This window comes from Syngnathoides biaculeatus, chromosome 16, assembly GCF_019802595.1.
Source record: "Syngnathoides biaculeatus isolate LvHL_M chromosome 16, ASM1980259v1, whole genome shotgun sequence".
NCBI lineage: Eukaryota > Metazoa > Chordata > Actinopteri > Syngnathiformes > Syngnathidae > Syngnathoides > Syngnathoides biaculeatus.
The window spans coordinates 25,220,006-25,244,748 of NC_084655.1; the positions used below are offsets into that span (position 1 = coordinate 25,220,006).

At 49.7% G+C, this 24,743-nt stretch overlaps 4 protein-coding genes across 16 annotated transcripts; 1 reads left to right on the forward strand and 3 right to left on the reverse strand.

The window, feature by feature from the left end:
• Nucleotides 1-122: 122 nt before the first annotated feature.
• Nucleotides 123-6,976, reverse strand: LOC133514301 (proline-rich transmembrane protein 2). 6 transcript variants are annotated; one of them, XM_061845871.1, is made up of 5 exons: nt 4,432-4,720; nt 4,183-4,350; nt 3,832-4,091; nt 2,625-2,757; nt 123-1,435 (listed from the first exon to the last, which is right to left on the reverse strand). In XM_061845871.1, exons 2-5 carry the CDS (start codon nt 4,310-4,312, stop codon nt 1,416-1,418), a joined length of 543 nt encoding a protein of 180 aa, XP_061701855.1. In that variant the 5' UTR covers nt 4,313-4,350; nt 4,432-4,720; the 3' UTR covers nt 123-1,415. The 6 variants fall into 6 exon arrangements, with proteins under 6 accessions (XP_061701855.1, XP_061701854.1, XP_061701853.1 ...); XM_061845870.1 differs by lacking the exon at nt 123-1,435 and adding an exon at nt 1,443-2,155 and having other exon boundaries at nt 2,338-2,757; nt 4,432-4,731; XM_061845869.1 differs by lacking the exons at nt 123-1,435; nt 4,432-4,720 and adding an exon at nt 6,854-6,976 and having other exon boundaries at nt 1,443-2,757.
• Nucleotides 4,808-11,344, forward strand: LOC133514302 (zinc finger protein 771-like). 6 transcript variants are annotated; one of them, XM_061845877.1, is made up of 7 exons: nt 5,154-5,283; nt 5,401-6,479; nt 6,791-7,028; nt 7,842-8,144; nt 9,725-9,862; nt 10,724-10,796; nt 10,873-11,344. In XM_061845877.1, the coding sequence occupies exons 3-6, from the start codon at nt 6,821-6,823 to the stop codon at nt 10,792-10,794; spliced, it is 720 nt and encodes a 239-aa protein (XP_061701861.1). In that variant the 5' UTR covers nt 5,154-5,283; nt 5,401-6,479; nt 6,791-6,820; the 3' UTR covers nt 10,795-10,796; nt 10,873-11,344. The 6 variants fall into 6 exon arrangements, with proteins under 6 accessions (XP_061701860.1, XP_061701861.1, XP_061701862.1 ...); XM_061845878.1 differs by having other exon boundaries at nt 11,021-11,344; XM_061845872.1 differs by lacking the exons at nt 10,724-10,796; nt 10,873-11,344 and having other exon boundaries at nt 9,725-10,259.
• A 969-nt stretch (nt 11,345-12,313) lies between these two features.
• casc3 (casc3 exon junction complex subunit) lies at nt 12,314-19,830 on the reverse strand. 2 transcript variants are annotated; one of them, XM_061845864.1, is made up of 12 exons: nt 19,586-19,824; nt 17,840-17,864; nt 17,697-17,752; nt 17,428-17,619; nt 16,537-16,685; nt 16,310-16,471; nt 14,890-15,635; nt 13,949-14,119; nt 13,763-13,861; nt 13,501-13,667; nt 13,239-13,426; nt 12,314-12,778 (listed from the first exon to the last, which is right to left on the reverse strand). In XM_061845864.1, exons 1-11 carry the CDS (start codon nt 19,778-19,780, stop codon nt 13,280-13,282), a joined length of 2,109 nt encoding a protein of 702 aa, XP_061701848.1. In that variant the 5' UTR covers nt 19,781-19,824; the 3' UTR covers nt 12,314-12,778; nt 13,239-13,279. The 2 variants fall into 2 exon arrangements, with proteins under 2 accessions (XP_061701848.1, XP_061701849.1); XM_061845865.1 differs by lacking the exons at nt 12,314-12,778; nt 13,239-13,426; nt 13,501-13,667; nt 13,763-13,861; nt 13,949-14,119 and adding an exon at nt 14,373-14,824 and having other exon boundaries at nt 19,586-19,830.
• A 559-nt stretch (nt 19,831-20,389) lies between these two features.
• On the reverse strand, nt 20,390-24,644 carry mettl23 (methyltransferase 23, arginine). Of its 2 annotated transcripts, none has more exons than XM_061846667.1 (5): nt 24,026-24,644; nt 23,659-23,763; nt 23,360-23,597; nt 23,137-23,221; nt 20,390-22,641 (listed from the first exon to the last, which is right to left on the reverse strand). In XM_061846667.1, the coding sequence occupies exons 1-5, from the start codon at nt 24,128-24,130 to the stop codon at nt 22,473-22,475; spliced, it is 702 nt and encodes a 233-aa protein (XP_061702651.1). In that variant the 5' UTR covers nt 24,131-24,644; the 3' UTR covers nt 20,390-22,472. The 2 variants fall into 2 exon arrangements, with proteins under 2 accessions (XP_061702651.1, XP_061702652.1); XM_061846668.1 differs by having other exon boundaries at nt 23,851-24,168.
• Between the last annotated feature and the right edge of the window lie 99 nt (nt 24,645-24,743).

The window sequence follows — 24,743 nt, forward strand, 5'->3', positions numbered from 1 at the left end:
TGGATGTAGTTGGCATCTTCATCCTTTTTTATTTGTGTCAAAAAAAAAAGAAAGCATTTCTATTGGACCGTTTGTCTTGGGCTTGTGCTTTGATCCTATTTGACGGCAGACTTTCCGCCACCAGTTTTGCCTTTGGAGTCTTGCAACTGTGATGTTGGTGCGTTGTCGTATGCGCACTGGCGTACGTGTTGCTGGGTGGCCCGGCCGATCCGTTGCCAATTCTCTCAACCTGCCGCTGTGAGTTTTGATTTGTAATTATTTACGAGCAGCGATGGGGAACATCCAAAACTTGAGGCTGACTGCTACATTCATCCACCAGCAGCTTTTTTTTTTTTTATGACAATGTTGTCAGATGAGCGGGTCAAAGGTCATCTGTCCATTGGAAGACCTGTCACACAAACGTCGTTGATTTAGTCGGCGTCAAGGTGGAGTTGTTAGACGAATAATTGGTTTAACCCCAAGTTGGTGGGAAAACCAAGAAAATCCCTTTGAGAATGAAAATTGAACCCCCCCCTCCACACACACACACACACACACACATACACTAATCGTGAATAAGTGATTTGATCAGCAGTCGCATGTAAAGTGATCTTTATTTTGAAATCTTATAAATGTCCATGCATTGACAAAACATTCTGTGATATTTGAGAAGGAGCCAGCAGGAAGCAGCTGAATGGATGTAAAAATAAATACATAAAATAAAAGAAACAATCAAAATACAAAGATCATGTTACAAAGAAGAGCTGACCCCCCCCCCATCATAAACAGTTCCTGTGGCAATGTATGAGTATAACTCAAATACTCCAGGATTAAAAAAAAAAAAAAAAAAAAGGCAAGTTGATCAAAACAAAACTAGCATCAGGTCTATTTTTTTTTTTTTTTGGGTGGGTGGGGGTCACAATACAAACTCAAGTTGTCATCATTGAAGATTCAAAACTTCATGACATGTTTTCTGGATCAAAATGCGGACAAATCCAAGCAAGTCAACTTTCATTTGACGGAGTCCATTTGTACTCCAAAAGCGAAAACGGGCACATTGGCGTCGAGTCGGCACATAAACTCATTTGGTGATTGCGATTATTACGGTATGAATTTCACGTTAGCTGAGTGCTCCTCGTCTGTGGCCGTCAGTCAAGCAACCGGCATGCAAGTGACGATCGGAAGGAGACCGCGTGGCAAAAATGTGTCACCGCATTCCGCGGTCAAAGGTTGCAAACATGCAGCGGGACTTCAGCTCGTCCGTCCGCCAACGGAACGGCCTCCGACTTTGTAAACATTCAAATGCGAAAAATGCTTTTGTCGCTCACGCAGAAGACGTTTCCTAACGTCCTCTGTGGCAACAAGGATTCCCACGCCGGAGGTAGAACATCAGGCACATGCTCGACGTGCAGGAACAGGAAGTGGGCGCTGCTGCCTTATCCAGATTTCAAAATCACTGAAGGGACGAAAGAAACAAGTCACGAGCGAGCAATCACTCACTCACTCACTCCCTCCTTTATTTTGCCACATTTTCTTTTGGTGGACCTGTGTCAAACTCAAGGCCCGGGGCCCAGATCCGGCCCGCCACGTGATTTTATGGGGGCCCCGGAGGCATGTCGTGTGTGTGTCAATTTCCGTGATTCTCAAATCTTCGTGCGTCAAAAAGGATAACATTGAACTGTTGTAAGCATTTTTGTGTTACCAAACATGAAAGGCCTATTAGCCTTGATTTGTGACTCCAAAAGTAGTTCATAAAGTTTGTTTGTAAATATGATGGGACGATTAAAGATTTTTTGGGGTCATAACGGCCCTTTCAGGCAGTGATTCCCAAACGGTGTGCCGTGGGAAGTCATCCAATTTTATGTCATTGCTAAAGAAAACATTTATTCCAAGAAATAATGTATCTTTAGTCATCTATTTATGCCAGTGAGGCGCAATGACAGACAGAAGAAAAAAAAAAAAATCCTCTTCAATTAGATGGCAGGAAGTACACACGGTACTTAAATCGGTCCATTTTTCGTGACATTTACTTTTGTCGCTGTGCCGGGGGATTTTTCTCTTGTAAAATATGTCCCTTGGCTCCCGAAAGGTTGGAAATCACTCATCGAAGGGAAACTCGAAGCACAACGTGGCCCGCGACAAAAATGAGTTTGTCGTCAGTCGCAGGTGGGGACTTCTGGGGAGTTCACATTCGGTATAAAACACTCCAAAAGACACCAACGAAAGGAAGAGTAACTGTGACTCGCTAAGGTGTCATTTTTACAAAATGTAAAGAATAACACGCGTGTGGTTGTTGTTATCGTTTCTGTGTGTGTGTGTTATGAAAATGTGCTGAAAGGGCTGCAAAAGAGGGCTCACCCTAACCACTCTCAAGTGCTCTGGATGAAGAAGACTCTGAACGTCTCTTGTTCTTTGTTGTGAACGTGATGCCGGGGGCAGCGCCGACTGCCGGAGACAAATTCCTTGTGCGTTGTTACACACTTGGCCAATAAAGCTGATTCTGATTTGCTTTGGGGGGGGACCACGTGAAACGACGCGGTGGGCCGTATTTTGTCCCCGGGCCTCGGATCTAAGCTTTCCGACGGCGCTCCAAATGGCCGAGGCTCGATACGGTTTGGAACGCAGCCGTAGATTGCGCTTCTTACGTTCGCGGTTGAGTGCGATGGCGGCCGCGATGATGGCGACGCCTCCCAAGATGGACACCACGGAGAGGATCATGGCATTGCGGCCCAAACGGCGGGCGCCGTCCACGTTCCCCTGCTGCAAGCTGTTGCGAGACTGAAAAGGGCACACGCCGGCACAAAGAAGTCGTCACACGGGGAGAGACGCGTATCCTCACAAGGGTCGCAGGGGTGCCGGAGCCTATCCCGGCCGGCTAACTTGGGGCGACTACGCCCTGAACTGGTCACAACATATTCCTGAATTAGGCACGCCGACGCGGTTGAACACTTGAGTGTCAAATGTGCTGCCGGTTTCCTGCCGCATCTTCTCGCTCGCCCGGGTGAATGAACGCAGAAGAAATGCTACCCGAAGACGGAAATAAAAGCCAAATTCCATCAGAGCGTGCAGACCTTCCCTCGCTGTTAGCAAGAACCACGGGATTGGGCCTTCACCGCATCCCGTAACCACATAATGAGTTGTCCAAAGTGGACTGTTGGCGGCACCCTGACGCAACTGCCTCATAATTCTGAGGACACGTCTGTGTGGCGCTCGCGCGTTCTCCCTGTTGCCTGCGTGGCTTTTCTCCAGGCGGTTGCCCAGGAGCCAAAACAGAGGTCGTGGAATTCAATGGGTCACACGTCCATACAGCTGCCTGTAGTGACACACGTGGCCAGCAGGTGGTAGCGCCCGCACATGACACACGCCAAAGAATGAAGCCGTCCTCCGACCGATTGGCTGAAATAGTTCCGAGATCCGGCCCGGTTAGTGCGTTTTTTTGCGGATCGGGGTTCCGCCCGTGTGGAGTTTGCACGTTCTCCCCCGGGCCCGCGTGGCTTTTTCTCCGGGTGGGCACTCGGGTTTCCTCCCCTATCCCAAAAACATTCACCGGAGTCTCGAAATTGATTGTGAGTGCGGATGTTGTCCGTCTCCGTGTGCCCTGCGAATGCCCGGTGACAAGTTTGGAGTGTGACAGCCGGGATAGGCTCCAGCACTCCTGCGACCCTCGTGAGGATAAGCGGCACAGAATTTGGATGGATGGTCTTTTACTGCAGTCAAGATTTTATGAATAAGATGACTTGACTTGCCCAAGAAAAAATGACTAAAGACTTTCTTAACATTTCCAAGCCCATCGGCGCTTAAGTGGGCCTGGACTCTCCCAGCGGTGGCTAACGCCAAAATGCTAGCACCTACCATGACGGAGAAGGTGAGGGCCACAATGTTGATGGGCCACAGCGGGCAGAAGCAGGACAGGATGGCCAGCATCAGGAAGTCCGGAGGTTTGGACTCTTCGGCCGCACCCTCGGGAATCTCCGTCAAGGCGCTGGGCCGGCGCCCGAGCGACGGCCGCGGGGAGCCGAGCGACGCGGAACTGGAACGAGGACGCCCGTTGGCCTGACCCCCTTTGGCTGGGCCGGGAGGGGCGTCGGCCGGCGCGGGCCCCGCGCCGTTGCCTAATGGCCGTAGGCGAGACGTCCGTCTTTCTGGTTTGACTGGACGGACGGACGGACGGACGCCCGCCCGCTCGGCGTGTCGTCTACTCACCGGTCACGCCGCTCACTGCCAGGTGCTCCGCGGTTCCCGAGGCCGGGCCCGGTCGTGCGCCGTCACCCGAATGGCTCGTCGCCGCCGGGCGCTCGTCGTGTCCGCCTAGCGCGCGTTGCGACTCATCCATGCTGCTTAAGGGGCGGCGTCACACAGATGCAAAGTCAGCTGTTAAGAAAAACAACAAAATCTGTTTTGCTGTGATCTTCTTGGAGATGCAGTTCGGATTTTTTCAATTCCCGGTCTTACATAAACGCGGACCAACGCCTAAGATTTATCCACAGCCGACCGGAGCTGCAGCTAACGTGACGGACGTCGAGCCGGTGCGCGTGCAGGAAGGCGGGCTCGAACCCTACGCACATCGCAGGGAGGAATGATCAATGTGAACGTTTGGCTTCGGGTGCATCTTATCTTCGCCGCGATTGGCAGCCGACGAGTCAACTTCGGCTTGTTGTTCTGTAGCCGAAGCCGACGGCAAGCAGAGCAAAGAGCGGATGCGACAAACGTCCCCGAGAAGCGCCTCCCTGTCCCTCCCTCGCGGGCACACCATTTCCTGTTTCATTTTGTGAAGACCTGGGATAGGGGAGGACCAAATCAAGCCCACCTCTCGTCTGTGCCAAAATCACCTCATTGACTTTGACAGATGGGGCATCTTCGTGCGACGCCCCACTCAGGTGATTGGACTCAAGTCCACACAAAGACCTTAACCTGAAACACGCACGCACACACGGTTCATACCTTCTCTAACAAACGGGAAGCTGCGGGCTGTTCATTTCATTGCGAGCAGAAGAGGAAAATGCTACAATCCACCGATGTCAGAAACAACAATGATGATCAAAAATGATTAGTAGTGATCATAATTATCATTATGATGTGTAACGACGGCAGGCTGGAATCCAAATGCTGGGATGTCTGTGGAAGAGGATGAAGACCGCTTCACTGCAACAACTGCAAGTGGTGGGGGCGGTGTGTGTGTGTGTGTGTGTGCGTGCGCGTGTGTGTGCGTGTGGGTGTCAAGAGGCAGACAGCAAAACGTGTTCGACCTTTCAAAATAAGCACGTCAGCCATGTTTCACGTACAAAGTCATGATGTCTGTGAAGGGTGAGTATCAGTCTGATATTGTGTTTATCGGCGGACGACCCCCGGCCCCTTCGCAGCGGCTTACGTGCGGGTGCCGCTCATGCCAACGGTCGCTCCTATTTTTTTTTTATTTTGAAGGGCCAGTTGGTGGCTTCCGACGGGCTCTCCTGACTGCCGCTGCAGTTTCGAGCAGCGTCACAACAATGCACCAAACGGACTCGGCGTCAGCATCTTCCAACGGTGCTCATTTCATGTCCTGCTTAGTTTGGTTTTGTTCTGAATACTTTTGAAGCCTTTTTGTGATCCTTCTCACCGGTGTCGGTGTGAGCTGAAGTTATCCATGAAAAGGGATCCCTCTCTGGCCCCGTTTGAATCCTCCAAGTTGATTTGCAAGAAGAAAAAAGAAAAAGAAAAAACAACAACCAATCAGAACCTGTCAGCATGGCGGCAGCCGAGGCTTCAATTGTTGCAACCAAAAACATTTGAGTAAGGCTGCGTTACGAATGTGGACTTTTTCATTTCAGGGCTAACAAAGCAACAGGTAGATGAGTGACACCTCTCAGTCTCTGAGTGGTGGTTTTTCTTTCGCCGTGGTGGTTTTCGTGCAAATGTTAATAGAGGCACAAGATGGCGCCAGAGAGGGCTGATTGCTTTCTTTCTTTCTTGTCACAGTGTTCCAGAAAATGGTTGGATTCAAGTGTGAAGGTGGTACTAATAGTTGTAATAAACGTGACAAAAAGTACTTTTTAAATATCAGACAATGTGCTTTGAATTGAGTGGTGGGATGTGCTCCTGCTCTTCTTTTTCTTTTTCAAAATCTTAAAGACCCAGTCAAGTCATTTTTTATCTAGCCTGCGACTGACTGGCGACCAATCGAGGGCGCAGTCCGCCTTTTGGCCGAAGCCAGCTGGGAAAGGCTCCAGCTTTCCCGTGACCCTCGTGAGAACAAGCGGCTTTTATAACGGACGGCTGGACGCCGGCCCGTCATCCATCCCGTCGCTTGATTCACGTTTGATGGGAATTAATGGACAGTCGGTTTGACCGATCGCGGGTGTTTCTGACGTGTCGTTCTCACAAACTGGCCTCCGATTTCTCGTGTGTCCTTTGCATTCTTCACGCGAGTCGCGGCGATGCGCCTGTTTTACAGTCTCTTTCAAATGTTATCGGAGCTGCGGCCCAGTCGTCTTTGCTGCCTGCTGGTGGAGTAAACGGGAACTGTAAGCACTTTTTTTTTTTTTTTTTTTTTTAAGAACAGTCATCCGACATCTCGCACATAAAAAAAAAAAAAAATCACCCAAACTGTTTGTTATAGTGTAAACGCTTCGTTGGAATATTGACTATTGTGAGCTGAGACGACCTCCTGTGTGATTTGCAGTCGTTTCTCTCGCTGTCTCTCTCTCTCTCGCTGTCTCTCTTTCTCTCTCTCGCTGTCTCTCTCTCTCTGTCTCTCTTTCTCTCTCTGTCTGTCTGTCTGTCTGTCTCTCTCTCTCTCTCTCTCTCTCTCTCTCTCTCTCTGTCACCGTCGCAGTCTCGCTGGCTCTCGCGTTCGACAAGAAAAATGAGCAGCAAAGAGGACGTGCTGAGCGGTCACCTGAGGGAGCGCCTCGCGCAGCTGCTCCGCGACATCGTGGGCGTGGTGGAGGACGCGGTGAGCCAGTTCCGGGAGGAAACGCTCCGGACGCGGCTGGAGAACCAGAGCCTCAGGCGGCAGCTCGGCGACTTCCTCCGGGCGCCTGACAAGCCTCAGGCCCGGCCGCGGCCTCCCGGTAAGTCGGCGCACTGCAGCGCTCGGCCCGAAGCTAGCTTGCAAGGGTTTCCTCTTTTGGTGTGCGCCAGCGATTCCACGTCCCACCGCGACTCCAGCGCAAGTTGGAACGGCTTTCTGTGCCTTCTCTGACCTCTGTGACACACAAGATGGCGTCATTGGCAACGTATCCATTGATTGCCACAACCACCAATTCGGATACACGCCAACAAGTCATGTCCGCTTTTGTACTTAACATGGAGGTCTTATTTGGGGAAAAAAAGAACAACAATTCAGAATGTGTGAAGCGATGAGCAATTGACTTTTTTCAGGGTGCTTTTGAAGCAATGTGTCAGAACCAATCAAAGGATTTTGCAGGCTTAGTTGGGAAATTCGTTTCTGCGCTTGCACCCCAACTTCAACATCTTTTGGCAAAACAGAACCTTTGCTTTGTTTTTTTTTTTGAATGATACCTGCGATTAGCTCCAGCACTCCAGCGACCCTTGTGAGGATACGCAGCTCAGAAAATGCGTGGATGAATGTGTGAAATTTTGTTGATTTCACTCCAGTCATCTTTCAGGCCTTTTTTTCCGGGGGGGCTTTCCTCATTGATGTGCACGGAAACGTCTTCGAGAATTTGTGTTCATGTGCGTGTTGATGTTATTTCAGAGAGGTGATTTGAGAAGAAGAAAAAAAAAAAGGTGTCAAAACTTCTTTTAAATATTGTCATTATTTACTTTTTCTGTCAGAAGAGGGGAAAATGGACTGAAATGTGGAATTGGATAAACTTTCAAGGTCATAAGTGTTTTTTTTTTTCCTGCTTTTGTGCCGTTAGACCAGCAACTTTTTGCTTTGGACCGCCAGCCAGTCTGCGTCCCCGACGGCGTCGAAGCGCCCCCGGCCAGCGCGACCGAGCGAGCCGCCCCCCCCGGCCCGGACGACGGGCTTTCCGAGGCGCTTCTCGCTCTTCCGGTCCCGGGGCTCAAAGAGGAGCCGCAGGCCCCGCCCCCTCGTGTCATCAAACGCGAGCGGGAGGAGTCGAAGGTCACGCCTGGCAAAAACTGCGCGGCCGACGTGCGCATCTCGAAGGGCGGGGCCGACGTCTGCGCGACGGCGCCCCGGGAAACGGAACGAAACGGTAAGAATGACGAATCTCACCAAGATTGAGAATCCAAATGTTTTTATGACGTCATTGAGTTGCCAGTGCAAAGCTGCTGTGTAGAAGACATGGTGGGTGAAAATCGTGTGCGTGTGTTTTTATACACACACACACACACACACAGCTAGGGTGCCTTCTGGTAGGAAAGGGAAGAAGGAGACTCGGTGGCGGAATCCCAAAATACAGGAAGTCATCCAAGGAAAGAGATTAGCGATCAAGAAGTGGGAGACAGAGAGGACTGAGGAGAGGCGGAAACGGAAGGAAGACATTGAGATGCGACGTCGGGCAAAAGTAGAGGTGGCGAAGGCTAAACGAGAGGCGTACGACGACATGTACGCCAGGTTGCGTACGAAAGAGGGAGAAAAGGATCTCTACAGGTTGGCCAGACAGAGGGAAAGGGATGGGCAGAAGGATGTGTAGCAAGTAATGCTGATGAAGGCTAGCGATGGAAATATGTTGACTGGTACCAGTACCAAGAGAGGAACTGCGCTACTGCACACTTAAGTCTGGTGTGGCGGCGAAATATGTCAGAATAGTACAGGACATGGATGAGGGCAGCAGAACAGCGGTTAGGTGTGCCGTTGCTGTGCCAGAAGAATTCAAGGTGGAGGTGGGACTGCATCAGGGATCCGCACTGAGCCCCTTCCTGTTTGCGGTAGTAATGGATAGGCTGACGGATGAGGTTAGACTGGAATCCCCTTGGACTATGATGTTCGCAGATGATATCCTGATCTGCAGTGAAAGCAGGGAGCAGGCGGAGGAACATTTAGAAAGACGGAGGCACCCACTGGAAAGGAGAGGAATGAAGATGAGCCAAAGTAAAACAGAATATATGTGTATGAAAGTGAGGGGCGGAGGAGGAGGAGAAGTGAAGATCCAGAGAGAAGAGATGGCGAGGGTGGAGGGGATCAACAATACACAGCAATGGGGAGTGTGGTAAGGAAGTGAAGAAACGGGTCCAAGCGGGGTGGCAACAGTTGGCGGAAGGTGACAGAAGAGTCTCCGCTAGGATGAAGGCCAAAGACACCGGAAACACAAAACTGTAGACCCGCACCGGGCTGAGTCGGTGTGAAGAAATCAACTGTTGGAGCGGTTTTTAGCAAACGGAAACATGCAAGCGCGCTGATAATCTTGTGTGGATCTGGCGCTCCACACAAGATTACCCAATCGCACCAATTAACCCAGACAGTTCATTCCGTAACAGTTTAAAAGTCGCGGACTGGAGCAGAAAATCCCTGGCCGAGACTCAAGATGGTCTTCACGAGTCCACGTGCGAGCGTCACGAGGGTTAGGTCAACGTAGCTTCTCAGTTGCAATTTAGGCTTCGGTGTGAGCGGACACTTTTGAGCCGGATTTCAAACGGCCGGCCCGCGAGCCCCTTTACCGATGATCCCCGGCCGCTCGGCCTTTCCCCCGCAATGGAATATTCTTTAAAGTCGCTCCACGATTGTCCTCTCACGGCTTCTATTTAGCATCAGCAAAATCAAGTACAATCTGTTCCATTGAACTTCAAACCTGGAGCACGTTTGTCATTTCATGACTTTTGTCTGTTCTGGAAGGCCATTTCGGAGGGGGGGCGGCGGCGGCGGGCGCCATCGTGTACGAGTGTCCCCGCTGCGACGAGATCTTCGCTCAGGCCGCCCGGCTGCGCCTCCACCTGGAGCAGAAACCCAAGAGCTACGCGTGCAACTGGTGCTGTAAGTCTTTCGCGCAGTCGGCCGACCTGCGACGCCACGTGCGCACGCACACGGGCGAGCGCCCCCACCGCTGCGCCTTCTGCGCCAAGAGCTTCAGCCAAAGGGGAAATTTGCGGCGGCACGTGCGCATCCACACGGGCGAGCGGCCGTACACTTGCGCCGTGTGTCGACGCACGTTCGGCGACGGGAACACGCTCAAGAAACACGCGTGCACTCACGCGCGCCACAAAGCGCCGTAGCGCGAGTCGAAATGTGTAGCGAGAACGGGCAAGAGTTTCTCCACAGAAAATATCTCCTGGCGTGTTGCGCTGAACGGGCGAGGTGCGCTGTGTCAAGTGGAAGAACCGACCTGTCACAATCGGGATGGACAGGAAGTACCACATTGGCATCGTTGGTTTAAAAAAAAAAAAAAAAAAAAAGGCCTGTCCGCATTCTGATCAGTTGGTGGATATCATGGTGTGCTTATTTAGAAATGTGTTGTTGCCGTGGTTACGAGCGCCCGAGGAGGGTTGCAAAAGTAGTTTTCACGGGACAGGCGAGGGCCCCACGTAGTCCGCTACTTGAAAGTAGTGATGAGGCGCTCAGGAACGATTTGATCCCCCTTGATGTGGCCGACGTGTTCCGGAACGTTCCCTTCTCTGAATGCGGAAGCCCAGAACGTCGTCGCCATCGTCCACAACTTTTCTGTTCTTGTCCTCTCCTTGCCGCAACTTGGAACTTGGTAAGTGTCGTTTGGGGTAAAAGCCATTAAGCATCCATCTTATTTTTGGGAGATTTTCCAATTTAAAAAAACAAACTTTCATTTGAGAATGATGATGATTGCTAGTCTTTGTCAATGTGGGGTGTGTTCTTCATTTGCAGACCTGGGGAAAGTAGGGAAAAGGGAAGCTTTTGGATGGAAAAATATCTGGGATAACAGCTCTATTTTCTAAAGGTAAAAAAATATTGTACAAAAAAAAAAAAAAAAAAAAAAAATCTACATTTAAGCTGTTTTTTGTTTTGTTTTAAAGGTGCTAGCAAGCATAGAGTAAACCTGGGCTATGGACCCAATAATTATTCTGATTGGTTCGGAAAATGATGTGATGTACATGATCTCCTGATAATGTACACCCTTTGAACGTCTCAAGTAGTTCCTGTCAAAACCGAAAATTGTTCCAGATGAATGCGCGGCGACCTCAGCAGCTCGACGTTGCGAGCTAACCTGGCAATCGGACCCGGTCGGGTTTTCTGCCAAGGAAACCTAAAGTACTCTGAGGACACAATGGAGCAGGCACGGGGAGAACATGCAAATAACACACAAGCGGGACCGGGACCTGAAACGGTCTAACCGGCCGGATCTTGGAACTATTTCTGCAAATCGCTTGGAGAATGGCTTCATTCTTTGAAGCGTCATCTGGACACGTGTGTCACTACAGGCAGCTGTATCGATGTGCGACCCATCTGACATCTGTTTTGGCTCCTGGGCAGCACCATGTACGCCCCCTCCCCTCCAAAAAAAATGTGTGATGAAATGTAAATTATAAAATGTTGTAAACTGCTTCCAGTATGATGTGTCACGGCTACTTTCATCATATTTTTATGTCACTTTTTTGCAGGCAGAGACCAACGAAGTGCTTGTGGAACTCGGAAGAGGGCACCGAACATGCACGCTCGTTGAATTTGGCCATTCAGGTTTTATTGATTTGATTTGAACTAGCAAGGCACTATCCAGACTCTCAAATGATCGCAAGGTTCTCCAAAACTTCGGAGCCTGACGGGTTTGTCTCTGCTTTCAAACATCCAACCTATTTCTGTAGCGCTTCCCAAATCGTGCCTCAAAACGCCCACGCTCCGTGGCCTCGGCGGGTCCTGTATCACCACTACTTTTAGGCTTGGCTAGGCTGGGTGAGTTTGAAGTTAGGGTTTGATGAGAATTTTGGGGTTTCAAAGCACGGTTTAGTGTTTAATGAGAGTTTTAGGAATTGAAATGAGGGATTTCAAACAGGATTGGGCTTTCTAAACGGTTCGGTCAAAATTCTGAGGGCGCAGATGCAGGAATATCTTGCCGCCGTGCAAAGCGGAGGGATTTAAAAAGGTCTTTGGAGCCATTTCCACCCTCTCTGACGGAAGAATGTGTGCAAAGTGAAATTGCTGTGCAGTTTGGACTTTCAAGGAGGACAATCAGAAGGTCCTTGAAAAATATTCGCCAATGTATTCACCGACAGTTGCGCGGTCCGGGAATTGAACGCGTTTGCTGCGACGGCCCCGCTGTAGCTTTGATTCAGCGCTCGTCCCGCCTACCGAGTTTGACGCTTTCAAACGACAGATATACGCTTCATGATGTGCCAAAATGAAACAAAGAGATTTAAAAAAAAAAAAAAAAAAGAAAAAAAAAAAGAATTTGAGTCTTGAAGGTGGACTTTTATTTTGGCTTTTATAAGCTTGAAGCTAGCAGACAGACCGTCGCAGAAGTGAGAACAAGCTGAAAGGTTTTTATTGGGGTCACATCTCACCGCTTCAACACAAAATACAACATAGAAAATGGCCCGGAAAGGGAATTTAAAAAAATGAACACAAACTACAGTGGCAACTGCTCTAAACCAAAGTGTACAACTTTTAGATCCTTCCTGTGATCAAGAGACAAAAACAAAAGACTACATTTTTGATCCTGCCTTTTCTTTCCTCATAGCCACAAACTTAAGTGGACCAGAATCTTCTAAGTGTTTTGTCCATACCTTTCTTGCCCTGACCGCCACGGGAGCAAAGGTAGCAGGCACAGTCACGTGACCTCACAGAAAGCCACGCCGCCCGCCATCACACACATTTTGGCTAGCGCGCCACCGCCGTTAGGACCCACCCTGAGCTGGAAGAAGGAATCCAGCGCAGAAAGTCACGTGACCCGCTCCTCCGTGTTGGATCGAAGCTCCACGCCGGAACCTGCCGGCACAAAAAAAAAAAAAAAAGTCAAGGCGCGGAAAGCAATTTGTGGAAAATGCCACCCATAAAATGTGAACGTTCACTTGAGATGATGTGGAATGTGAGAACTAAATGAAATCGTTCAAGCTGTGTGAAATCCCTTCATTTGGGAATTTGATCGTGAACCTAACCCTATGTCGTAGTATCGGAATGTAGAAAGTAGAACCCGGGACAAGCCAAACACTTTGTCTCAGTAACGGGATAGGAACCTTTTTCTTCAATGTTGCATTTTTGAAAAAGATTGAATGGAGAAAATCATTCCAAAAGCTGATGATCCAAAAACAGAAGGCATGAATGCTCTTCACCACAGAGATAAGAAAAAAAAAAAAAAAAAAAAAAAAAATCAAATAATAATGACATCATTAGCTCCCCTGCGCTAACACAGACTAACTTGAGCTTCCAGGGGCTAACTCAAACACACCTGCCAGAGTGCGCCAGGGAAGAGCGGAGCGCGGGAACGGGTCACTCCGAGGCAAAGGGCACATCGGGAGGAGGGGGCTTGACGGTAACGGGTTGGGACGTGCGGCGGGGCGGCGAAGGTTTGGGCTGAGCCTGCTGCTGCATCGTGTCATAATAGGTCACGCCCCCGTACGTCACCTGCGATTGACCCTAAACAAAGGAAGCAGCGGCGCATCGGGCGATAAGACGACGACGACGTTTCGAGCCGACGATTCGGGGCCTACCTGAGGGCTCGGGTACATGGCCGGGTAAGGGAAGGTCATGACCCCCGGCGGAGGGTAGAAAGGCGGTGGCAATAGTTGTTGCGGTTGCCCTGGCGGCAGAGATACAGGCGGGCCTCCGTAGAGGCCGGGGTTTGCTATGGGGCCTCCCGACTGGTGCGGATGCAGTCCTGGAGGCGGCCGGAGACATACGCAAAAAGCATCACAATGATTAAAAACAAAAACAGTTTGCAGCCCTTTCAATACATTTCAACCACAAACTGACCAGGATGGGGGATGTGCATCTCGGGCTGGACCAGCATGCCCTGAGGCGCGACGGGGGCGGGTGCGTCACCGTGCGTGTAAATCGCTCCCTGGAACGTCACTGCCAAATGCAAACACAAGAGATCCTTCTCGTCAGTGACTTGAGAGAAGGAGAAGAAGAAGAAGAAGAAGAAGTCGGATTCCTAACTGGGTTCAAAGTAGTGTCCCTCCATGACGCCGATGTGCAGGGGGGCCGCCTCGGCCACGCCTCTTTGGCGCTGGGAGGAGTAACGCTTGGCGCGATTGGCGCCGCCCGACATCTCGTCCAAACCTGAGAACGGAGGCGGGCCGGACGGGATGGACAAGCCGCCTCTCAAGCCTGTGGACGAGAAGTTTGAGAAAGGCTTACATAGAGGACCCAGAAAGTCGGTGTGCCCTTTTCCAGTGAAAATAGGATGTAAATATGGTTCTTTTCATATAATATTTTGAAAAGACTCCTCCTTGCGGCTACGATGGTTCCAAGAGCTAATCAGAGTCAGGTGTTAGTCAACAGAGAGTCCAATCAATAAGGCCGGATTGGAGGTGGGGGGGGCTCCAATCACGAACGACTGCCTGACGTCTGCCACCTACGACGACATCAAGCACGCAAAAGTTACAAAAGCATTTCTCAAGGTCTTGATGATCTTCATCAGTCCACAGGTACACCCACGGCCTCGAAAGTTCAGCACTGTTACTTTGGACGCTGAGTAAAGACGCCTGCAAGAGCACAATGCAGAATGCTCAGTGAGGTCAAAAAGAGCCCTTGCATGTCATCTAGAGACTTCCAAAAACATTCTGAACGCCAAGGTTCATATCCCGGCCCCGCCTGTGTGGAGTTTGCACGTTCTCCCCGTGCCTGTGCGGCTTTCCTCACGCATCCCCAAAACGTGCTCGCGTTCATCGGAGACACGAAATTGCCCCGACGGTGTGATTGCGAGTGCAACTCTTGACTGTCTCCACGTGGCCTCCGGTCGGTTGGCGACCGGTTCGGGGCTTACCCCGCCCTGCCTCCTGCCTGATGACGGCTGGGATGGGCTCCCGCAACCTTTGTGAGGATAAGCGGCTCAGAAAACGGATAGATGGCTGTAAAATAAGTTTGTGACAACTCACTTCTGATCTGCGAGTGTACGTAGGAAGCAGGATTCTGGTTCCAGGTCTGTCCAGACACCAGACTTAGTCGGGCCACGTCCTGGTCCAGCTCAGTCAAAGCGCCGCCCCCCACTGTGTTCTTCACCCCCGCCACCTCCTCCACCGACGTCTGTTTGCCGCCCAACTCAGCCGGCCGAGAGCGACTTCTGCGGGCCAGCGAGTACGACTTTCGTTCGACGGGCCGTTCGGCGGGTGGCGAGGCCTCCCGGGTGGCTGCTGACGTATGGGGGGGTTGAGCGGCACCCCCTCGCTTTTCTTGGGGCTGTTGCGTAGGGGACTTGCTGCGATACGCCACCTGCTGAACCGACGGGGTTTGGGTACTCGGCGAGCGGCAGTCTTCGCCATCTTTGCCGAGCGGCGGGTCGTCCGCAGCCCTCCCGGCCCCGCTACGGCATCCCCTGCTGGCGGCCGCCGGCACAGGCGGGCCTTTACCACCCGCTCTTTCTCGCGGATGAAGAAGAGGAGCGTGGGCGTCACCGCCTCCGAACTGGGGTTGCACCGGGAGGTGGGATGGTCGGCCACGGGTAGCGTTACCGCGCTGGCTTGACCCGAGTGGGACAGAACCGGGAGAAGCACGGTGGGGAGGACCGCCTCGGCCAAAAAACCCTCCTCCTCCTCCTCCTCCTCCTCGACTGCTCTGCCAAGAGCGCACCGCTCGCTCCCCGCCCTCCTGCCACCGCTGCTCCCTGTTGGGAGATGCAGACGACCTGTGCAGACACACAAACATTCCTTAGCACCACTTTGTAGAAGCGCAGCAAGATGTGGCCCGCAAATAAAATCTGCCATTATTTTCCTCCGCAAAAATCGAATCGAAATCAATCCGTTACCTTTTCCTTCCCTTCTGGGATTTTTGATTATTTTTCCTGAGACCAAACAACCTCGGAAACACGTTTTCCCCTGAGCGTGAAATTGCTTCCACTTCAAAAGAAATCTTTTTATATTTACAGATAATGCAAAGGTAAGTAGCTCCTCTCAGGCAAATTGTCCTTCAAGTCAAAACGTGTGAATTGGAAGCTAGGAGCAAAGTTACCCCTTTGTCACGTCTTTGGCAGTGTTGACTCGGTCCGTAATTGCATTGCCTTCTTGCCACGCACGAAACAACAATGAATATTCCACTTATGTTGGCTGTTGTAAAGCGTATGATTTTTTAAAATTATTATATGGAAATGAACGAATCCCCTTGCTTGGTCCGCTATTCCACCACCAACATACATGTAACAAGTCCACACAGAAACGTGCACGTGCTGAGCTGTCCAAGCCGGTCGCGATTGAACAGGGAAACGTCTTGATGTGAACCACGAGTGCTGACCAATTTGTCCATGCTGACCATTGGCAAGAAGAAGAAAATTATGTATCAAAGTTGTGAAAATGCATCGCTCACCGAGGCCGCCGATGGGCAAAGGTCCGCTCGCCGTTCCGGATGTCATAACCGTAGCTGGCAATGAGCTCCTCACGGCTCTTGGGCGCTTGCTCTTCCTCGCGGAACTTGTCGTGCTCCCAGCGCCCTTCGTCCTTCCACAGCTTCCTGTTTCTGCCTTTGGGCCTGGACCGACGCAAGGCGGTGAAACGCCGATCTCGGATCAAACGCACAGACAAAGACGACGATACCTTTCCTCCTCCTGGGCGTGGCCTCTGACGTCGTGCTCGAAAAAGAGACCCTTACGAGGGATGTAAGCCGGGTTTTTGCGGTCCTCGTCGTCGTCCAGCTGCTGCCCGGACTGTCCTCCCGCTTTGGTTTCCGGGTTTCCGGTGGACTCCTGCGGGTGACTCGGAGTGAGCTCGTAAAGCTAAAGCTGTGTTGTAAAGGCGCAACAAGTCTACGACCTCTGCACAGACCAAAAGCGCACGAATCATTTCAGTTTCTGCTGTCGCAACGCGAAATACTGGGTTGCCGGCTGGCTGACAAATAACTTCCACTCTCACAATTCTTCTGGCATCAATTGCGGTTTATATCTTTGGTAGAGATTTTCAAAGTCTGTAGCTCAGTGCACTAGTGAAACCACTAACGAGACGCGCAGCCTTTCTTCGGGAGAGCGCGACGTCGAGCATTTCAAGGCACGCAAATTCACTTTAAGTTCAATTCTGAACTTCGGGTGACAATTTTCGTCAGATTTCACATTCTCCTATTATGTGTTTATGACTCAGTTACAATAGACTGCTACTTGTATTTTTTGTCAAAAACATTTTGTTTGTTGGGGCCTGGAACAGCTTCATTTCGATTCATTTTAATGGAGGAGCGCATTTTGAGATCATCATCGCCGCTCATCTCAAGGTACCACAGCAATACATTTCAGAACAGTAAAAGGAGTACAATACCATTTTTGGTCACAGTTACCGTACCGTCAAATTCAGATCGCGGCTTTCCAGATTACGTGGCAATTTAGGCCGAACGTGGAAACACCCTGAAGCATCGATTTCACCGGATCTCGAGGTTTACGTGAAGATTAAAAACACAAGCGGCGCCGTTCCCGCTGGCCTCGAAGCGAGCACGTCTCTAACCTGACCGTCACCGCTCTGTCGCTCTCCTGCCGACTTTCCTTTTTCCTCCAAATCCTTCTCTTTATTCCGTTCTTCCCCATCTTCATCAGCCTCCGCTCGAACCGGTTGGGCCGGATCAGGATGTTTGGACTGGCCGGCCGCTGTCGGACCTTCTTCATCGCTGAATCCGTCCGCATCCTCTTCCTCTCCTCCCTACAACAAAGAGGAAGTAAAAGGTTTCCGTAGACCGAGTAGACGCAGTCCCGCTCGCCATGAGAGAGCACCGTTACCTCCGAGCGAGAGGCGTTTTCCTCGGGATCTGCGCTGTCGTAGTCCGAGAGGACAGCTGCAGTGTGCCAAGACACACGTGAATCGGGTCAAGCGTGAGACTGGGACAAAGTCGGGACGTGGAGCGCAACTAATGGAATCTTACCTTCCCCTACTCCATCTTCACTCTCCTGCAAAAGAGGAAACAAGCAAACTTTCACTAAAGAAACAACTTATTAAACATCATACTTGAGACCAGATGCTGAACAAGGTACGGGGTATCACGGACAATATAAGCACAGTCTTTCCGGCAACCGAGCAGGGCAGAGCAGCGGTCACAGCGCCGGCTCATCTCAACGGACCTTTCCGACCTGTCAATCACTCGTACAATAATAACCAATCAGATAGCCGCACCGTCTTAACCCCTGGCTTTACCCGCCCCTCTTGTCGCCATGTTGTCCCACAAGCAATGCTGGTTAATCGGTCGCGTGCGCTTGGAAAAGTTCATGTTACGAAGAAAATGGTCCTCAGGTGCGCTTGGGGAACGTGCAATTCCCATGAAAGATATCCTACTTGGGTTACAAGGGGCCCGCTCGATTCATTTCCCAAAGCCTACAACACAGTTGAGGAAGTGTCTACGATGGTTTAAGGCTCGCGGAAGAGCGCGCGTACAACTAAGTGTGGACAATATCAACAAACACAAGGATGTATGTTCTAACGTAAGTGAGGGAGAAGTAACTTTTTTGAGTTTGATTGAATTATTATCAGTGCAGGAGAACAACTTTCACTTTGTGACCTGCTGAAAAAGTGCATCATGTTTTATGCTGAAAAGTTGGGTTAGTGATGGGTAAATGTGCGAGAAATGTTTATTTCCCTATTTGTATCGGATCGGCTTTATAAGACAGGGCACTGGGTTCCATAAAAGGCCAAGTCAAATGAAGACACCCACTCACTTCTAAAGACTACAATGATATTACTCGTGATCTTTCTAAGTAAAACGTACTCACCCTGCTTTACATGCGCTGTACGATTCCACTAGTTTATCCCGTTGGATTTCAAAGTATAAAGTTTGTGAGGCGTCAAACCTTTTTGCATCGATGGATAACATTTCGCTGTAACTCTGACAATGCGTCCTGCTCCGTCCAAAATCTTAATTCCATATACATAGATCTTGCGTGAAATAGTTGAGACCTCTCTGTGGAACTCTCTTGGACAGGTTTGGCAAAAAACATACCCCAATATTATCTGGAATACACGATAGAGAATCCAGTCCAAACCTGTTATGTTCAGTCGCCATTTTGGAAGATTGTGGGGCATGGCAACTGCAGCTAAGGGGGGGCGTAGCTGAAGCTCGCCAGTCGGAAAGGTCCATACAGAAGTACAGCCGCTGACCAAACACACCAATTTGACTCCGAGTTGCTGCCTCAAACGAGCGCATCACTCATTCATTTACTTCCATCGTTAAGACACGCCTAGTGTGGCTGTGGACTGATTGTAGCCTCTGGCCCATGCGGACTGATTCCATTGAGCCATATCATATATTCAGAACTTCATAAGGACATCACCCAGGTCTGTCAAGTTGAACGGCAGCAAGAGTAAACGGAGAGTGAAGTCACGCACGACGAGCATGACGTCAAATCCAGCACGTAGGAAGAACAGATGAATATTGGCAACACCAAATACTAATTCGTAATATCAATATTGCGCCCTGGGTTTTCCTCAAAGGGACCCGTTTGACGTGTTCCAAGTCAAATTAAAAAAGACGGCGCCTACTTGGACTTAAAGCGCTGAAATGGAAGTGGGCCTTTTGTTGCCAACAAAAATCCTCTAGACAACTTAAATTTGTCCGGGCCGGGAAGGCGCCTGGCGGGCAGTTTGCTATGCTACCGTTAGCCTGCAGCTAACAACTCACACACTCGGAGGCCACTTCCTCCTTGGCCTCAACCCGCTCGGAAGCGACCTCTGGCTGTTCAAGGTCTCTGCCGCCGCGGCCCTTGCTCGACTGGGAGCCTGATTCGCGGCTCTCCGACCCCGAAGAGGAACCGGACTCGTCGTCGTCATCGCTGTCCTGGGACGCGCGCCTCCTCCGCCGCCGCCGGTCCGCCATCTTACTTTCCACACGAATTCATGCTGGAGGCACAGATGCATTGTGGGAAAACGCCCTCACTTGCTCTTCGACTTCTTAGCTCATGTTGCAGAATAGCGCCCCCCGGCGGGGACCAGATGAAAACTGGCGGCACCATTGGATGGCTCGGAAGATACTTCAGTTCTCTGGCCAGAACCGGAAGCCCGGTGACCTCAGTCATTGGCGAAACGTATTAGAGTAATAAACATCAACTTTACAATTATTTGAAAAAGTGTCCATACATTTTTTGGGACATCCTGTGTGTGCGCGTATGTATATATACAAACACACACGTCTGCCTCATAGAACAGTTCTGAGATTGTGGGTTCAAATCTGGCCTCACCTGTGTTCTTCCCGTGCCTGCGTCTTTTGTTCCCGGGTACAAAAACACGTATGGTAGATTTACTGAAGACTCTAAATTGCCTGTAGGTGTGAACGTGGGTGCGAATGGTTGTTTATTTCTTCTACGTCCCCTGCGATCGGCCGGCGACCGGTTGAGACTGTCCCTGGAAGGTCTGCACGAGCACGCTTGCGACCCCAGCGAAGATGAGCGATACCAAAAACGGATGGATTTAGATTTAAGATTCCGGGTTAACATTTGGCTTTAATTAGGACTTTGACAAATATGATTGTAAATAGGCCACAAAGTGAATCTGGAAAATTCCCACCAGCGTTTTAAACACGTTTTGAAGCTGAATGTGACAAAATGTTGCTGTTATTTTTGCCGTAAGCAGCTTTCCAAAAGGCACCCCATATGAATCCGGATCTGGCAGGGAGCAAAATATAGATTTTGGGGCCCTCTATTTCTGTCAGTCAGTGTTAATAAATACTAACATTACATGGTATGCGTGGAGAACAAAAACAAAACTGAACAAACCGTTTTGAAAAACAAAACTGAAATATCATATGCAATCAACTGCAAGGACAGATAAATGAGGTTTTTGTTTACTATTTTACAAGGTGACAAAAGCTATTAAAGGCAAAATAAAGTTGAATAACTAGGTCTTCAAATTTCCTCAATATTCCTTTCTCAAAAATGAATACTATTCCAGTCTCTGTTGATTGCTCCGAGTGGTCGTGGACCCCGAAGTGGGTTGATTTGAATTTAAAAAAAAAAAAGGTGAGGATTGCAAATGTTTTCATCCCGTCAGCCAGGTTGTCATTAAACTGCTGGCTAAACATTCAAAGAAATGACCACAGTCAGCAGTATGTTACAATCAACTGTGATTTTAAAATCAATTTTCATCTTTCAACCTGTCCTGCATCCTTTAAATAAGCGTCGAAAAAAGTCTCCATGACGTTTACTTAACGAACACAAAGAGGAAAGAAACGAAGGCACGCAACATTGTCGATGAACTCGGCGGAGGATGCCAGACAATTGAGCCCTCCGTGGATATTGCGCAATCCGCGTCACTGACCAATCAGAGGCCAGAGATCTGCATAAACCAAAGCCCGTTTTTGCTCCCGCCATTTTCTCAGACAACATTGCATGGTCCAGTATAGGTTTAGTTAGCGTTTTATCGCGTATTTGGGTTATTTAACAAAAAATATGGTTAAGAGGTGTAGTCACGGACTTTGTAATAGTGACGACAGGTATCCTGAAAGGCCAGTTGGTGGAGTTCCATTCGTACCCTTTCCAAAACCGAAGACCCAGTACGAAAAATGCCTTCGATGGATCAAACTTTAGGGAAGACCGCATCATCAACTAAATCCATCTAATATCAACCGGAACACACGTTTGCACGAAGGTATGCCCTATATTTGATTGAATTATTTGATTCAAAGTTCTTCGCTAGCATACCACTGCTGCGTGTGAACGATTGACACACTTATTCTTTGTTGAGCGATATTTAGCGATGATCGTCCGCACAAACGTATCGATTTCTTGCTAGCTTGCGGCCGAAGCTTAACCAGACTGTGTTTGCACGAAGATATGCCTTAAATTTGATTTTTAATACACGTCTCGTATAAATGAATTCGAAGTTCTTCGCTAGCATAACACTGCTGCGTGTGAACGATTGACACACTTATTCTTTGTTGAGCGATATTTAGCGATGATCGGACTGCACAAACGTATCGATTTCTTGCTGGCTCGCGGCCGAAGCTTAACCAGACTGTGTTTGCACGAAGATATGCCCTAAATTTGATTTTTAATACACATCTCGTATAAATGAATGAGACGTTCTCCGCTAGCATAACATTGCTACGGGTGAATGATTGAATGAAATCAGAAGTATGGCGTCTCTCTCAGTTCAGAATGTATTGTATTTAGAATCTATAACATATCGTTGATTTGAATGAAATGAGAAGCATGGAGTCTGTCTCAGTTCAGAATGTATTGTATTGTATTTGCCATTTTTACGAATTGTTTGTCCTACATCGGCGCACGTGGCGTGACGTCACTTCAGGGGGCGTGGTTAAGTGCCCTGTACGGAGGGGTCAATTGCGTTTGCCTGTCATCTCCATCATGTCCAACAAAGCTCCAGAGCTGAACACCCCAAATCTGGTACTAGGCCCGCTTGGTCTTTGTCCCCTATTGACTGAATCAGCAAATTAGTCACTGGCTGTAATCTTGGATATTCACATTCTTAGAACGTTTTATCAATACGGTATACCCGGTCTCTTTTCTTCACAATAAAATAAACCTGACGCTTCTTTTTTTCCACTTGGCCCGTCACACATCAGTGTCCATCTTGCGCGTGATGATCATCATTTGAATGGCGTGGCTGCCGGGAAGGCTGGACCCTGCCAGCTCAGATTTGTTGCCGTTGAAGGTTGCCAGGTCAACGTCCACGCAGGCCAGCTTCCACTTGTGCAGCAGCGCCTCGATGCTCCAATCGGCACTACGAGACACGCAAACACATTTCAGCGGCTGCGGTCACAAATGTTCCCCTCAATCGCTCTGCCCTCCGCCCGAGATGTTGATTTTTGTGTGACTGATGATCACTGTTGCCACAGTGCCTTGCAAAAGTTCTCCCATTAGCATTTAAAAAACAACAACAACAACAACAGCTGCCCCGACATCGTACTCACGAAGCATTGCGACAGCTCGACAAAATGCCCAACATACTGTGTAGCGAACTATAGAGAGCAGGGGGTCACCAACATGGTTCCCCTGGGTACCAGGCAGCCCCCCCCAGGACCACATGAGTCGCCTGTGGGCCCGTTGTAAAAACGACTCACCAGTGAGAGGACATCACGGTTTCAGAGGAAAGTTGGAAATGTTTGAAAATGAAGAAATAAAGCGTGCCGTATTGATAAATATCTCTTTCGTGACTGCGAGGAGAATTCGTTAGCATGATGAATGTTTTAGTAAGAGAAAAAGGAGACATATGCACCTTCGTTCCTGGTAAGTCAACCAAAACTGAGCATTGGGGTTCTTTCGTAGGAGAAACGCAACAGTGACTAGGATGTCCTCAAAATCTGCAAGATATTGTTAAGAGACACGAGTGGACGGTGCTGAACAGGAAGTATGACGTTTCTATTTCCTGCATGACACAAATCGGCAGTTCATGCGAGTAGCACGAAGTTTCAGGTGAAAGGCGAAGCGGACGACATTACCTCGTGGCTCGTAGAAAACGTCAGACGCCAAGATGAGGTGGAGGCGTGGAAGCTGGAGCAGGCGGGGGGAGATTTCCCCCCAGGTGAGAGGCAGCGTGACCACATCGCACAAGCCGTTGGCCTCGCAGCTGCGTCTGCAGTTCTCCAAGCATGCCGGCGAGTCGGCGTCGTCGGACAGGATGACCTTGGCGCCGCAGCGGGACGCCAGCACGCCCGGAAGACTGACACCGGCGCCCAGCTGTGGAAGCAAACGCGTCATCGGCAACATCGTCATCATCCTCCGTACTCGCCAGTCTCACCTCCAGCACCGTCTTGTCCTTCATGTCTGCTCTTCTGCTCCAGATGTACTGAGCCAACACCACCCCACTGGGCCACACATACATGCCGTATTGTGCATCCAAGACCTGCCAGCTCAGCAAAAATAAATACATAAATAAATAAAAATCAACAACAAGCAACCACACTCACTCGTTCCTTGCTGGATCACTCACATGGACAAATGTGTTATACGTTTTCATTGCTCCTTCTAAGCTTCTAGCTTCTTAACTTATTCTCCTAACCAATGAAGACTGAGTGATCTTTTTCTTTCACATCTCCACACTTTTTACATCCCTTTCTCTCTGTCTGTCTGTCTTTCTTTCTTTCTTTCTTTCTCCCTTGTCGTACCTCAGGTATGGCCACGCTCAGCGCCTCGCTCTTGCCGTTCTTGGTCTCTTCAAAGGTGAACATTCTGAGAGCTACTGTGGGAATCTCATCTCTCGTGCGACTCATCGCCTCTTGCGATACGTGACCACAAATCCCCGTCGGTAATCTTGGGAGCAGAATCCTTCTGAGCTACTAGAAGGCGAGACGTCAGACAGCAATTGAAAGAAGTCGACCCATCGTAACTGTTGGCGCATCTTCTTCCGCTTGCAAAGGAAGGAACCTTGTTAACCAATCACATCAGCCGCTAAACTGGCGCACACGACGCGGAGACGCGCCCATTTTGGGGCGGGTGCCTCCGGCGAAGCCCAGCTCGGGACTTCAGAGCCGTTATGTGCATTCCATGGCTGTGCTCGGCAAGAAAACCAAAAAGACTGAGGATTACAACTGTGTACAGTTGCGTACAAGTTGTGCAACGTCGTAGTTACAAGGGAGTACCGGGAGTATGCGTTTTTGAACGAGTGTATTGACAGCACACGTCTTGGCGGTGACCCAAAAAAAGTGAACATTGTCAAAAATAAAACAAAATAAAATGAAGTTAGAACGTTGCAATATCAATCCATTTCCTTTGGTCGCACCGACGACCTTTCTAACATGGCCGACATATAGTCACGTCGATTAGCCAGGTAGTTAACTAGCGCTGGCGTAAAGTCGTTGTCTATGGGAGGAGACATCTGACATT

Bases quoted from the DNA above. Each gene is read 5' to 3' on its own strand.
- LOC133514301 (XM_061845869.1), bottom strand. From the start codon at position 4,312: ATGGATGAGTCGCAACGCGCGCTAGGCGGACACGACGAGCGCCCGGCG. The intron at 4,092-4,182 runs GTGAGTAGACGA...TACGGCCATTAG, and splicing joins GGCAGTGAGCGGCGTGACCG to GCAACGGCGCGGGGCCCGCG. The intron at 2,758-3,831 runs GTAGGTGCTAGC...TGCCCTTTTCAG, and splicing joins CCCTCACCTTCTCCGTCATG to TCTCGCAACAGCTTGCAGCA.
- LOC133514302 (XM_061845876.1), top strand. From the start codon at position 6,821: ATGAGCAGCAAAGAGGACGTGCTGAGCGGTCACCTGAGGGAGCGCCTC. The intron at 7,029-7,841 runs GTAAGTCGGCGC...TTGTGCCGTTAG, and splicing joins GGCCCGGCCGCGGCCTCCCG to ACCAGCAACTTTTTGCTTTG. The intron at 8,145-9,724 runs GTAAGAATGACG...CTGTTCTGGAAG, and splicing joins CCGGGAAACGGAACGAAACG to GCCATTTCGGAGGGGGGGCG.
- casc3 (XM_061845864.1), bottom strand. From the start codon at position 19,780: ATGGCGGACCGGCGGCGGCGGAGGAGGCGCGCGTCCCAGGACAGCGAT. The intron at 15,636-16,309 runs GTGAGCGATGCA...GTGTCTGCACAG, and splicing joins TTTGCCCATCGGCGGCCTCG to GTCGTCTGCATCTCCCAACA. The intron at 14,120-14,889 runs GTGAGTTGTCAC...TCTCGTCCACAG, and splicing joins CGTACACTCGCAGATCAGAA to GCTTGAGAGGCGGCTTGTCC.
- mettl23 (XM_061846667.1), bottom strand. From the start codon at position 24,130: ATGAGTCGCACGAGAGATGAGATTCCCACAGTAGCTCTCAGAATGTTC. The intron at 23,598-23,658 runs GTGAGACTGGCG...TTGCTTCCACAG, and splicing joins AGGACAAGACGGTGCTGGAG to CTGGGCGCCGGTGTCAGTCT. The intron at 23,222-23,359 runs GTAATGTCGTCC...AATATCTTGCAG, and splicing joins CGTTTTCTACGAGCCACGAG to ATTTTGAGGACATCCTAGTC.